This window comes from Budorcas taxicolor, chromosome X, assembly GCF_023091745.1.
Source record: "Budorcas taxicolor isolate Tak-1 chromosome X, Takin1.1, whole genome shotgun sequence".
NCBI classification, from domain to species: domain Eukaryota; kingdom Metazoa; phylum Chordata; class Mammalia; order Artiodactyla; family Bovidae; genus Budorcas; species Budorcas taxicolor.
In genome coordinates, this window is record NC_068935.1 from 73,740,199 (window position 1) to 73,755,362 (window position 15,164).

Sequence of the window (15,164 nt, forward strand, 5' to 3'; positions counted from 1 at the left end):
TTATTTAACTTATATGCAGAGTATATCATGAGAAATGCTGGGCTGGAGGAAGCACAAGCTGAAATCAAGATTGCCAGGAGAAATATCAATAACCTCAGATATGCAGATGACACCACCCTTATGGCAGAAAGTGAAGAGGAACTAAAAAGCCTCTTCAGTTCAGTTCAGCTCAATCGCTCAGTCATGTCCGACTCTTTGCGACCCCATGAATCACAGCACGCCAGACCTCCCTGTCCATCACCATCTCCCGGAGTTCATTCAGACTCACGTCCATCGAGTCCGTGATGCCATCCAGCCATCTCATCCTGGGTCATCCCTTTCTCCTCCCGCCCCTAATCTCTCCCAGCATCAGAGTCTATTCCAATGAGTCAACTCTTCACATGAGGTGGCCAAAGTACTGGAGCTTCAGCTTTAGCATCATTCCCTCCAAAGAAATCCCAGGGCTGATCTCCTTCAGAATGGATTGGTTGGATCTCCTTGCAGTCCAAGGGACCCTCAAGAGTCTTCTCCAACACCACAGTTCAAAAGCATCAATTCTTCGGTGCTCAGCCTTCTTCACAGTCCAACTCTCACATCCATACATGACCACTGGAAAAACCGTAGCCTTACTAGACGGACCTTAGTCGGCAAAGTAATGTCTCTGCTTTTGAATATGCTATCTAGGTTGGTCATAACTTTTCTTCCAAGGAGTAAGCATCTTTTAATTTCATGGCTGCAGTCACCATCTGCAGTGATTTTGGAGACCCCCAAAATAAAGTCTGACACTGTTTCTACTGTTTCCCCATCTATTTCCCATGAAATGATGGGACCAGATGCTATGATCTTCGTTTTCTGAATGTTGAGTTTTAAGCCAACTTTTTCACTCTCCTCTTTCACTTTCATCAAGAGGCTTTTTAGCTCCTCTTCACTTTCTGCCATAAGGGTGTTGTCATCTGCATATCTGAGGTTATTGATATTTCTCCCAGCAATCTTGATTCCAGCTTGTGTTTCTTCCAGTCCCGCGTTTCTCATGATGTACTCTGCATATAAGTTAAATAAGCAGGGTGACAATATACAGCCTTGACATATTCCTTTTCCTATTTGGAACCAGTCTGTTGTTCCACGTCCAGTTCTAACTGTTGCTTCCTGACTTGCATACAGATTTCTCAAGAGGCAGGTCAGGTGGTCTGATATTCCCATCTCTTTCAGAATTTTCCACAGTTTATTGTAATCCACACAGTCAAAGCCTCTTGATGAAAGTGAAAGAGGAGAGTGAAAAAGTTGGCTTAAAGCTCAACATTCAGAAAACGAAGATCATGGCATCTGGTCCCATCACTTCATGGGAAATAGATGGGGAAACAGTGGAAACAGTGTCAGACTTTATTTGGGGGGGGAGGGGCTCCAAAATCACTGCAGATGGTGACTGCAGCCATGAAATTAAAAGATGCTTACTCCTTGGAAGAAAAGTTATGACCAACCTAGATAGCATATTCAAAAGCAGAGACATTACTTTGCCGACTAAGGTCCGTCTAGTCAAGGCTATGGTTTTTCCAGTGGTCATGTATGGATGTGAGAGTTGGACTGTGAAGAAAGCTGAGCGCCGAAGAATTGATGTTTTTGAGCTGTGGTGTTGGAGAAGACTCTTGAGAGTCCCTTGGACTGCAAGGAGATCCAACCAGTCCATTCTGAAAGAGATCAGCCCTGGGATTTCTTTGGAGGGAATGATGCTAAAGCTGAAACTCCAGTACTTTGGCCACCTCATGTGAAGAGTTGACTCATTGGAAAAGACTCTGATGCTGGGAGGGATTGGGGGCATGAGGAGAAGGGGACGACAGAGGATGAGATGGCTGGATGGCATCACTGAATCGCTGGACGTGAGTCTGAGTGAACTCCAGGAGTTGGTGATGGACAGGGAGGCCTGGCGTGCTGCGATTCATGGGGTCGCAAACAGTCGGACACGACTGAGCGACTGAACTAACTGACTAAAAATGTGTTCGTCGTTTATTCAAATTTAACTGGGTTTTCTGCATTTGACCAGGCAGCCCTACCAGAGGCAGGTGGAGGCGGGGCGTCTGCCGACATTTCAAGAAGACTTAAGGGGCCAGGGTGGCGGCAGGGGAGCTAACGAGGGGCCCCAGAAAAGTCAAGGGTGGCCATATTGTGCACTTTTCCGGGGAACAGCTCTGGGAAGGCGAACTTATCGGCTCGTCCAAGCGTTGGGCAAGGACTCTTCAGGGGAGGCTTCCCCGTCTCTTCAAGCCTCCTGCGCCATGGACTCCCCGCAGGACCGGCCGCCCTCAGCCTCCGCGGGAGGGGAGGAGGCGAGGGAACGGCCGCCCGCAGAGCAAGGGCCCGCGCGGTAACTCCGCCTTCCGCGCCCGCAGGGGAGGGGCCTGAGCGAGGAACCCGAGAGCAGCCTTCTCTCCCCCGGATGACGAGCTGCAGGATAACATGGAGTCGGGGAAGATGGCGCCTCCCAAGAACGCTCCGAGAGATGCCTTGGTGAGTGCGAAGGATGCGCGGCGGGGGGCGAGGCTCCGCGAGGCTATATCCAGGGCCCGAGAGATGGGTCGGTACGGAGAACCTGGTGATGGGCTTGCAGGCCGAGTTCAGTCCTGCCAGGGACGCCAGGAGTAGTAGACTGGCGTGCCCTGGACCCCGGGGCTCTCTCCCGGCACCCTGGCGGCCCGGCTGGAGGGAGGCTGGAGCCCTCCGAATGCGCAGGCCTGCCGCCCAGCTTTATCTCCTGGACCTTGGGCCCCGGCCGCCTAGCCGTCCCTCCCCGTCTGCGAATCCTGACTCGTACGTCTAGGGTTTTGATGCTAAGTTTCCCCGGTAGCCACATCTGAAAGTGACAACCAGCTGTAGGCACCCCTATCTAGGGAGGGAACGCCAACCCGGGACTTTTTCTTCTCTTTGCCCCCGCCCCCACCCCCACCCAAAAAAAAAAAAAAAAGTTTTCAGCAAAGAGGACTCCGAGGGCATTTGGTGTGGTCTTTGTGGGGCTTCACAGGTGGCGCTAGTGGTAAAGAACCCTCTTGCCAATGCATGAGACTTAAGAGACAGGAGTTAAGAGATCACTGGAGGAGGGTATGGCAAACGACTCACGTATTGTTGCCGGAAGAATCCCGCAGACCGAGGAGCCTGGCGGGCTACAGTCCATGGGGTCGCAGACAGAAGCGACTTAACATGCATGCATGACACTTGCTTGAGAGGAAAAGGATGAGTACAAGTTTGGAACCCAGAGAGGGGGGACCTTGTATCACAAATATAGTTATTACCTTCGGTCCGGTCTTGATTCCTATACCCCAGTTAAGCATCTGACATTTTTATTTGAATTCACAGGTGATGGCACAGATTCTGAAGGATATGGGAATTACGGAGTACGAACCAAGGGTTATAAATCAAATGTTGGAATTTGCTTTCCGTAAGTTAACATCAAAAATTTGCCTAAATTTTGAATTTGAAAAATCGTTCATTGTAAGAACATTTTCAACAAAATTACTTTTAACAGTTAACGTCATAACATGTCATTATATACACTTATCCAAACCCACAGAATGTCGAGTTCCAAGAGAGAACCATAATATAAACTACTGATTAAGAGTCGGACATGACTTGGCTACTAAACAACAGACAAGTGATTATGATAGGTCAGTGTAGGTCTATCAGTTGTAACAGACGTGCCACTCTGCAGGGAACATTGATAATAGGGGATGCTATGCTGCATGTATGGCTGCAGGTAGTATATGGGAAATCTCTGTATTATCCTAAATTTTCCTGTGAACCTAAAACTACTCAACAAAAATTAAGTTTTAAAGTATGTGAAAAAAATGTCATAAAATTCAGAAAGCAATAAAAAGGAGCTCAGGCTAGGGAACAGTATTTATATTGTGATCATCTGTTTAAAGTTGATTGTATAGATAAGACAATTAGACATTAAAACCAAAATTCATAAACTTTCTGGAAATTAGTGAAACTTTTCATTAAGAAAAGTGGCCATAAATATGAAGCTATTTTCATATGTTTAAAAAATAATGTTTTGTTGTTAAAGGATACGTGACTTCAATTCTGGATGATGCAAAAATTTATTCAAGCCATGCTAAGAAACCTAATGTTGATGCAGATGATGTGAGACTGGCAATCCAGTGTCGGGCTGACCAATCTTTTACCTCCCCTCCCCCAAGAGATGTGAGCAAACTTTTATTTGAAGTTCATTTTACTTATAGTTTTTAATTGTTGTTATAATAAGCATTTTTTTTTAGTTCTTACTGGATATTGCAAGGCAGAAAAATCAAACCCCTTTACCGCTGATTAAGCCATATGCAGGACCCAGACTGCCGCCTGACAGATACTGCTTGACAGCTCCGAACTATAGGCTAAAGTCCTTAATTAAAAAGGTAAGAATTTTTAGTCTTTTTAGTTTTTTAAAAGGATAAGATGTGTTAGGGGAATTTGTAGAGATCAAATTCCTGTAAATAGTGCAGGAAATTAAAGGCTAAGATAAGTTAAATACTAAATTTATAATCTAGAGTGAGGGAGCTGCTGAAAACCATTATTAAAGATGGAAGTTTTAAAAATTTTTTAAAAAGTAAAACGAGTTTTCTAAAGTGTAAGACCTAAGCATATACTCCGTTCAGTTTTAAAGTCTAAACTTCATACTTAGTTAAATGTTAACAATTTCCTTATGTTTCTGGACAAGGAAACATTCACTTGCTGTGAATTTTCCTAACAAAATGAAATATTGCTTCATTATCCATCACCAAAGTCTTTGTGCCACTCCTCAATACATGGGAAAACTTGCCTAGAGATGGAGGTATGTTAGGCTTTTGTTAGATGCATGTTGATTTAGCTTCATGGGCATAATAGACACCTTCTTACACCTAACAAATGACAGAGATTACAGTGTCATATATGGCACTTTATAAGGTATATAATAGAAAATATAGAAAATAATATATAGAGAATAAAATACTATATAAGGTAATTAATAGAAAACTTGGGTCATCACTGGGATGACCCAGAGGGATGGGATGGGGAGGAGGGTGGGAGGGGGGTTCAGGATGGGGAGCACATGTATACCCATGGCTGATTCATGTGAATGTATGCTAAAAACCACTATAATATTGTAAAGTAATTAGCCTCCAATTAAAATAAATAAATTTATACTTTAAAAATAATAAAAATAAAAGCCTATATTGTATAAATTTCATAACTCTTAAGTTTTAAAAGACAGGAAAATTAAATGTTTGGTACATAATAAATAAATAAAAAATTTTTTTAAAAGAAAACTTGGGCCTTTAATTCTGCAGTTTATTTAAATGCTCAACTTCACAAATTCTTGTAGCTAAAATTCAGTGCCAAATGCTGTGTGAAGAGTTTTACATGGATTATTCAATTCTCACAAGAATGCTATGAAATAAGTATTGTTATCTCCATTTGACAGATAAGAAAACTGAGGCACAAACAGATTAAATAACTTGCCCAGGGTCACTCAGTGATAAAGCCTGGATTCAAACTCAAGCAGGTAGGCTCCAGAGCCTACATTCTTTACCACTATACTATCCTGAATTTTTAGCATCTAAACTACTGAACTTGTAAACATTTTTGAAGTTACTTTGTGGTTATTCCCAGGTCTCATAACTCCCAATCTTTACACTACACCATAATAGAGTAAATGATAAACCATCAGGCATTGGACTTGCTTTCTAAAATATGACCTAAGGCTTTCCCACCACTGAGAAAGTTCTCCCCACATTGGGCTACATTTGTACCTCTGAAATTCCACCATAAGGAGTTTCTTTCTTTTTGGATTAAGATATTAACTAGTTAAGATTCAGAAATCATAAGGAAGTTAGCTGTTATACCCAAATAGACTCTACTTCAAACTTTAAAACTATATAGCATTATATATTATATATATATTCATATCCATGTTGATATAGATATGTATTATTTCTATTACTTGTGTTTATATGTGAGTGTGTGGGTGTGTATGTGTGTGTGTGTGTGTATATGTATTTATGAAACCCCTAGTTTAAATGTTGCATTAGAACACTGAACAAAAAGGCATTCTTGCCATCAGTTATCCATTGATAATTCACATCAAAAATCCTAATTTCATTTCCTGGTAAGTTTAGGTGTCAAGTCTGAACAACATTAAAACTAATTTGTGTTTTAAATCCCCTAGGGACCTAACCAAGGACGACTAGTTCCACGGTTAAGTGTTGGAGCTGTTAGTAGCAGACCTACCACTCCTAGCATAGGTAAGTGAGAGAGAGAAAAATGGCTTTTCGGCTGGTAAAGAAGTGCCCCAGCACTTGATTTTGAACTATAATCCAAGTCAAAAATAGAGTCAGAAATTCCCATATGTGTTGCCATTAATACATTTACTCATCCTCTGGTATAGCTGTAAACATATATTTTATCAGATTTCAAAATGAGACAGCTACAAGGAATATCTGATCCCAAATGAGAATAGAATTGGATGTTATTCAACATTACTGTATGTACTAACTGTGGTACCAAAAACAAAAGTTTAAGCTGTGTTCTTTCTGGCTTTTATACAAATGAAGTTGCCAAACTCACTCATGGCAGTAGCCTACCTATTATTAGAAATTAAATTCCTGAGTAAATTGGGAAGAGATGCAATCAAAAGAAGTTTAAAATACACAAAGCTCAGTCATGTCCTACTCTTTGCAACCCCATGGACTATAAAGTCCATAGAATTCTCCAGGCCAGAATACTGGAGTGGGTAGCCTTTCCCTTCTCCAAGGGATCTTCCCAACCCAGGGATCAAACCCAGGTCTCCCACATTACAGTCTGATTCTTTACCAGCTGAGCCACAAGGGAAGCCCTAAGAATATCAAAGAAAATCATTTTTAATGTAACCTTTTCAAAAATAGTACTATTATCCTGTATTGGTCAGTGAGCACCCCTTCAAACTGTCTCCTATGTCAGTTTTAACAGGTCTCCATCATTCTTTGAGCATTTCTTGCTTTCTGACACAAGATGTTCCAAGCTCATCTTATATTTTCTTTACGCCAGTCCCAGAATCATCCTTTCTCCAAAGAACCCTCATTCCTTTTAGTATAGAATGGTATTTAGAAACCATAATGTCACTGTTATTTAGATAATAAGAAACACATAAATAATGGATCTAGATTTCATGTTTTTTTTGTTCTATGTTCCTGCTGGGTTTCTTTCATAGTCAGTCTTTTCAGAAAAAAAATCCCCTTCTCTTTCACCAGTAGTGATTTCTTGGTTTTCATTGCTTATAACTTGAATCCTATAGATGTTGTATAGCTGTAGGGTAAGCAGCATTTGATTTTTGAGATGTGTAGACAGTCTTTCATATTTTCAAGGTGTGAATTCACATTTTGGCATTTAAAACCAGCCTGGTACAGTATTAATTGTACACTTGTAATTATATGCATGTCCTTTATAGGCAGGAGTTTGCATATATAATTTCTATAACTTTTTGATCATATACTGTTTATCTGTTGGTTCATATTACTAAAGTGAATATGAACTTTTTAAAAACTCTAGGCTGTGGTTATCAGTTACATGTGTTGGCAAGTTAACCACTTTTAGTTATCAGTTGTGATTTTTATTCCTAGACATTTATTGTACATGTTTTAGAGATTTTATAATCTATAACGAACAAAGAAACATTCACCTGCTGTGAATTTTCTTGACAAAATGAAATATTGCTTCATTATCCATCACCAAAGTCTTTGTGCCACTCCTCAATATATGGGAAAACTTGCCTAGAGATGGAGGTATGTTAGGCTTTTGTTAGATGCATGTTGATTTAGCTTCATGGGCATAATAGACACCTTCTTATACCCAACAAATGACAGAGATTAAAGTGCCATATAAGGTAATTAATAGAAAACTTGGGCCTTTAATTCTGCAGTTTATTTAAATGCTCAATTTCACAAATTCTTGTAGCTAAAATTCAGTGCCAAATGCTGTGTGAAGAGTTTTACATGGATTATTCAATTCTCACAAGAATGCTATGAAATAAGTATTGTTATCCCCATTTGACAGATAAGAAAACTGAGGCACAAACAGATTAAATAACTTGCCCAGGGTCACTCAGTGATAAAGCCTGGATTCAAACTCAAGCAGGTAGGCTCCAGAGCCTACATTCTTTACCACTATACTATCCTGAATTTTTAGCATCTAAACTACTGAACTTGTAAACATTTTTGAAGTTACTTTTTGCTTATTTCCAATGATTTTTTTTTTCACTTTTCATTAACTCCATGTGTTTTGAAGGTAATTTCTAGTAAGTTAAAGGAAAGCAATAATTGAACTTATGTAATAAGTCATCTAACTAACATGGTCTGTTAATTATACCTATAGCAACCCCACAAACAGCATCTGTCCCAAATAAAGTTGTACCTCCAGTGTCAGTGACAAGCCAGAGATTCACGGTGCAGATTCCACCTTCTCAGTCCACACCTGTCAAACCAGGTAACATGATGGGTGGGGCATGGGGGGTTGAAAGTTGTTCTTTTAAATTTTCCTGAATTTTAAAATTTGTGAGTGATTGTCATTATTGAACAGTTTGTATTCCCATAGCAATAATTGAATTGTTTTACTATCATAACAGGTAAATCAGGGTTCATCAGAGGAGGTCTGTAACCCCATTAAAATTGAAATTTTACATATGTAACATTTTGGGGGGGGAAGGGAGAGATTTCAACATGATCCTCAGATTCTCAAATAACATAGTATTTAATCTCAAGAAAATAACACAACTTAGTGTATATCAAATGAAAACTGTATGTTTATTCAATTCATGGAAGTATAGATAGGAAGTTTGAATATAAGTAGAATTCTAACATAGTTTATTCTTGAATAAGTTTAGATTTCACATCTTCTGAAACTAACCATGTACCATAAACTACTTATATAAAATATTGGTCTGTAAGGGAAGGATGTATCCTGACCTTGAACACATGCCTTTAGTATGTTACATGATGAATCCAGTCTACTGCTTCCCGTGACTAAGTACTAATTGAAATTTTAGGTAAATTAAAAAAAAAACACCTCACAGAACTTCTTTAACCTTATACTAGATATTAAGTACTTTGAAACATTAAAAAGTGTAGTTTAACTCTTAATGCAGTATATCACCTCAGTTTCTTCTATGATAGTTTTACTTCATGCTTTTAAAATTATTATTAGAATTACATTCAGCTTTGTGGAATACTTGTTACTCTTTAAAGCATTATACTTAATGTATTCTGTTGCTCTGTGTTTCATTTTTTAATTGAACATTAAGGGAATGTAGTATTTTAATCATAACTCTGCCAATATTTTTATCTAGAGGCCTGTTGCCATTTTTATCTTTTATGAAATTTTTGTCACCAAGAAAAGCAGGATTACATTTTTTCCTTCCAGATTGAGTTGGTATAGTATATTCCTGGTTATCAAAATACTCATAGCTTTTGGATGCTGAAATGGTAAATATTCATGATATATGAAGAAACATATACATAATTTTAGTATCTTAATTATATAAAAGTGGATGCTTAATTTTGTAGATACACAAACGAGACCTAGGACACAAACAGTAAACTGCTTGTGATTATGGATGACTTTGGTTTTTTGTGTCTTGCATTTTTTTTATTTTCTTTTATGCACGTTAACTTTTAAGAAATGTTATTTTTAAAACCTTTTTTAAAAAAGAAATCATTATGAGAATTACATTCAGCTTTGTTGAATACTTTTTACCATATGTTTCTATGTAGTTCATAGTTTGGGTGTGTTTTCTCCTGTTTACAGTTCCTGCAACAACTGCAGTTCAAAATGTTCTGCTTAATCCTTCAATGATTGGGCCCAAAAATATTCTTATTACCACCAACATGGTTTCATCACAGAACACGGCCAATGAATCAAACCCACTGAAGAGAAAACATGAAGATGATGATGACAATGATACTATGTAAGAAATACAATGTAGTCTCTATGCATTTCAAACTTGTAGTTGGTTCTGAATCCATATACCGAACTAGAACATTCTTGATCTCAAGTTTATCTTAGAAAACTTAAATGTAACTGCAGTATTTTTCACGTTAAACTGTTAGATTTCTTAAGGGTACCAATGTTTTTTCACTAGGCTTAAAGTATAAAAAGCTAAGTGCTTGTTTTTTAATGGTTTCATTAATGTCGACTCCTGCCACAGTAATTCTATTTTTGGAAACAGCTTTCTGCAATGTATCTGATGTAGCACTTAAATGTCAGTTTCTAAGCCTGATAATGGACTAATCTTTAACAGCCTAATTTCTAATCTATATTTAAATAGTTCTTTTGAAGATAAAATAGTCGCTTCTGTCGTCACCAGCTTTTTTGACCAAATCTCTTAATTTAGCAAACATTTTTTGGAGGGGATGGATTTAGAGGGATTCTGAATTCATTTTGAATATATTTAAACTGTAACCTCTCACCTCCTCAGCCCCATTTCTACATCCTATTCGTTTTCTGCACTACCTCCTCTCCACAGGCTTAGGTTTCTCCCTATTGCTCTTAAATTTAAAAGGTTAAAACTGGACTGTTAGGAATATAATTCCTGATAATATAGTTGTGTCATTTTTAAAACCTGCTTCACATGCCTAATGGTCTGTGGTTTACTTTAACTGGAAGGTTTACATTTGCTGTTTTTCTCTCCATATCAGAGCAGTTGTTTTATCCCTTGCCTTTTATGCCTGTTGAGCATTCCTCTGCTTTTGACAGGTAGTTTCTGGGTCAGTTATATTCAGTTTCAACCATATATTCCAAGTTGATAACTCCACCGTATTTCACATTTCAAAATTTAACACAGAAGATGGTATTTTTTTTTAATATGAAATCTGCCTTGATAAGTATATTTACACTGGACCTAGGCAAAACCACTGAAGAGCAAGTGTTTTCTTCCTTTTTACCACTTGCATGTATGTTTGTTTGGTTTTTTTTACTTTACTTTACAATACTGTATTGGTTTTTTGATCACTACTGCTTGAACCCTACTATTGGTATCAGTTCAGTTCAGTTCAGTCACTCAGTTGTGTCCAACTCTTTGCGACCCCATGAATCGCAGCACGCCAGGCCTCCCTGTCCATCACCAACTCCCGGAGTTCACTGAAACTCACGTCCATCGAGTCGGTGATGCCATCCAGCCATCTCATCCTCTGTCGTCCCCTTCTCCTCCTGCCCCCAATCCCTCCCAGCATCAGAATCTTTTCCAATGAGTCAACTCTTCGCATGAGGTGGCCAAAGTACTGGAGTTTCAGCTTTAGCGTCATTCCTTCCAAAGAACACCCAGGACCGATCTCCTTTAGAACGGACTGGTTGGATCTCCTTGCAGTCCAAGGGACTCTCAAGAGTCTTCTCCAACACCACAGTTCAACAGCATCAATTCTTCGGCACTCCGCTTTCTTCACAGTCCAACTCTCACATCCATACATGACCACTGGAAAAACCATAGCCTTGACTAGACAGACCTTTGTTGGCAAAGTAATGTCTCTGCTTTTGAATATGCTATCGAGGTTGGTCATAACTTTCCTTCCAAGGAATAAGCGTCTTTTAATTTCATGGCTGCAGTCACCATCTACAGTAATTTTGGAGACCCCAAAATTAAAGTCTGACACTGTTTCCACTGTTTCCCCATCTATTTGCCATGAAGTGATGGGACCAGATGCCATGATCTTAGTTTTCTGAATGTTGTGTATAATGCAGATCAATTTTCAGCTTGTTGCTGAGAATGTCACACATAAGATGGGATCACACCTGAACATTTTCTAATGGTTTTCCTTCCTATAGAAGGCCAAAGCAAACAAATTAGTGTGATGTGACTTGCATTCAGGTGTACTCTGTATAGGCTTCCCAATAACATTGCTAAACACCTTTCCCTGCTTTCCATTTGTACACATCTAAACACCTTATTGGGAAAAACTACAAAGCTTTCAAAAACATAAACAGGCTTGTGTTGTTTTTGTTAAGTAAGTTGATATATTCAACATAGGAATACTTTTGTAAAACTTCTACAGTAAGTTTTCATATCACAATTTAGAACTTTTAGCCAAAGATCCTCAAAACTTAAGACATAGGTGAAATTTCATCTTAGGATGGTGCTTGATACATCAAAGATAAATAGTCCAATAACATGGAAGATATGTCTCATCAAAACTGTGATTCAGTATTTTTGGATAATAGGAAAAAGTGATATCAAACTTATAAAATTAGATCTGATCATCATAGGAGAAATGTTCATTATGTAGCATAGGATGTCATTACTTGAATGTTCTCAGGGAGGCAGCATGTCAAAGGCCTAGGTTCTAGTCCTGGCTCCATCACTAACCAACTGTGGGACCTTATTTCACCCATGAGCCTTGTTCTCACTAGTAATAGGAAACTGACACCAACCCTGCCTACCTCACAGGGATGTTGTGAAGGTTTAATTGGTATATGTTGAAGTTCTTTCAAAATTGTAAAAATGCTATATAACTCTGAGGAATTGTTAACATATTTGTTCTAAGATTATTAATAAAAAATTGAACTTATTTCTCATATTTTATTGAAGGGATTCAAAGAGGTTGAACAAGGCCCATTAATTCTGAAATCCAAAAGACAAGATTTGCTTAATGATGAGTTAATTATAAATCAAGGAATAGCTTGCTTTTATTTGGAATCAGCATGTGACTTGTCATAATGAAAGCAAAATAAATGTGAAAGAAAATATGGGTTTAAATCTGTTAATAACATAACATGCTCTTTTTAAATTACTTTTATTGAAATATAGTTGCTTTACAATGTTGTGTTTCTGCTGCACAGCAATGAATCTCCCTTTTTAATCCTTCCCATTTACACATGCTGTCTTTAATGGGAATTTATACATTTAACTGAGCCAGCCAGTGGGTGGTTTGCTCTTTCAGATAAAGACTGCTTTATCTTGCAGATCTCCCTTTCCTAATTATATCCACCCATTCCAGCATCAAGAATGACATCAGACAAGCACTTCTAGGTGGAATTTTTTTTAAGATGAAGATGTACTATAGTAAATTAGGTAACTGTCATCCTAAGTCTTCCTTCTACAAGTAGGAAACAAGTATCTTTAATTGGAATAAGAATATAGGGATACAGTCAGAATTCAGGGAATGGAAGATGTGGCCTAAGGGGTCCAGAGTGAAGAGAAGTACTCAAGAGGTAAGGGAAAAAAAAACTAGTCAGGAGAGGTGCAAAGCAGTGTGTAACATACCACCATACATAACCCACAGATACACACCTGTTGTATATGCATTAAGTAGCTCTAGATTGAAGGAAACCAGTCTTAACAGTGACTGATTGTTTCTAAGAAGGGAAACTGGCAGCTAGGGTAGGAAGGGGTCTTCTCATTGTGTGCCCCTTTTTGACTTTTGTATCATGTACTAGAAGGAAATTTTACACATAAAATGGAAAATAAGGGAAGCTGGAAACACTGAACTAAGACTAAACTCATTTATGACATAATTTTTTTTTTCTATATACCACCCTACATGTTTTCTGGAGGTTAAAAGTGAATTTGCTACACTTAAGCCTAAACCTTTGCAGTGATTTTATCAATAATTCCTAACTCTATATTAAACCAGGAAGCACATCTTTGTTCAATTCTACCTTATGTACTCGTAAGTTGTTATGTACTGCCTTCCTTAACTCAGTTGTAAATTCCTTTAGGACATAAGTGTTATATTGCCTCCATTATGTCCTAAGCATATAGCAGGTACTGAAATATTTGGCTGTTGGCATTTCCCCATTCATTTTCTGGATTAATGACTGAAATAAATGGGGAAAGATCCTGGATACAGAGTCTAGTAGAAAGTACTCATACAATTGGGTTGATGGATGGATGAATTGGCAGTTGTAGAGTCTTAGGTTTATGGGCATTTACAATTCTTTCAGTTCCTCTGTACATCTGAAATAAAATGTTGGGGGAAAGGTAATCAGTAGGGGAAAAAAGTCATCAGTAGGCTGAAGTTCTGGCCCTGCTATGACATTAATTCACTGGATCAATGGGTAGTATCACTAGGCCTCACCAACAAAAAGATTGTACTAGAATTCCTGCTTTTCAAATAAGGTTATAGCATACTATTAGAGGTATATAGAAACATGGTGTTTTTTAAGATTAACTACAGCTATGAGAACAGTATTAATTAAAATACAAATGAGCTTTTAGAAGAAAATTCAAGCCTTCAAAATTTGTTTAAAAGCAGCCACCAAAATGTTCTTTTGCTGTTTTCTCCAGAGTTAAGCGAAAGGTAGAATAAATAATATTTATTAATATTAATAAAATAGTCTACAGTAATCATCTCAGAGAGGCACAATGAAAAATCACCAGCCTTTGGAGTCAGACAAACCTGGATTTTAATCCCTACTGTTACTTACTGGCTCTGTGATTGTGGCCAATATTTTAACTATCTCTTTATCCATAAAGGTGAAATATATACTCGACTATGTAAAACGCCCAGTAGAAAAATTCTGGTTAAACACGACCTGTTGAAAATACATGTTTACCTCTGCTAATTCCTGAAATTCCATTAAAATGACAGAACAAGAAAGGAGGGACAATTACAAGGACAGTAAAAGAATCATTGGAATTACTTTGATCTTTTCATACAGTGTCATTAGATTTTCAGCAATGACAATGAATCAAAGCCTCTAATTCTGAGAAACTGCTGTGTAGGCTGAAATTCTACATATAACCAAATAGGCAAATATAAGAGTTAGATAAAGATATCTTTAGAAATATAAAAATTTTACCTCCTAGGCACTCAATTTCCCATAAAGCTAGTGGAGTCTTGTGTTTCACAAAAGGAAGAGTAAAAGAAGAAAGGGTGGGGAGGGGAAGAGATCCAGGAAAGGGAAGGCCCAACACAGGAGTTTAAAGGAATCCCCAAGAGTTACCCCAGAGAGATTTCCTCTGAAAGAAGAAACCCCAGGGCAACAGCTATACAGCCAATCTAGGGGGCATCGAGGACAAACTGGAACAGGAACACAAAGGACTCCAGAAGGGACATCTCTAATAAAAATGAACCAACTGGAACTTTTCTGGCTGCAGGGGGCCCAGGTTTGATCCCTGCTTAGGAAGTTCCACATGCCACACAGTGCGGCCAAAAGAAAAAAAGAACCAACTGGTATGTTTGAGTATGTTGGGAATGAAT

At 38.3% G+C, this 15,164-nt stretch overlaps 1 protein-coding gene across 1 annotated transcript; it reads left to right on the forward strand.

Annotated features, from left to right (window-relative positions):
• The first annotated feature begins 2,421 nt into the window (after positions 1–2,421).
• TAF9B (TATA-box binding protein associated factor 9b) lies at positions 2,422–10,465 on the forward strand. Its single transcript, XM_052663499.1, has 7 exons — positions 2,422–2,481; positions 3,325–3,406; positions 4,034–4,170; positions 4,245–4,379; positions 6,170–6,245; positions 8,350–8,460; positions 9,778–10,465. Exons 1-7 carry the CDS (start codon positions 2,431–2,433, stop codon positions 9,939–9,941), a joined length of 756 nt encoding a protein of 251 aa, XP_052519459.1. The 5' UTR covers positions 2,422–2,430; the 3' UTR covers positions 9,942–10,465.
• The last annotated feature ends 4,699 nt before the right edge of the window (positions 10,466–15,164 follow it).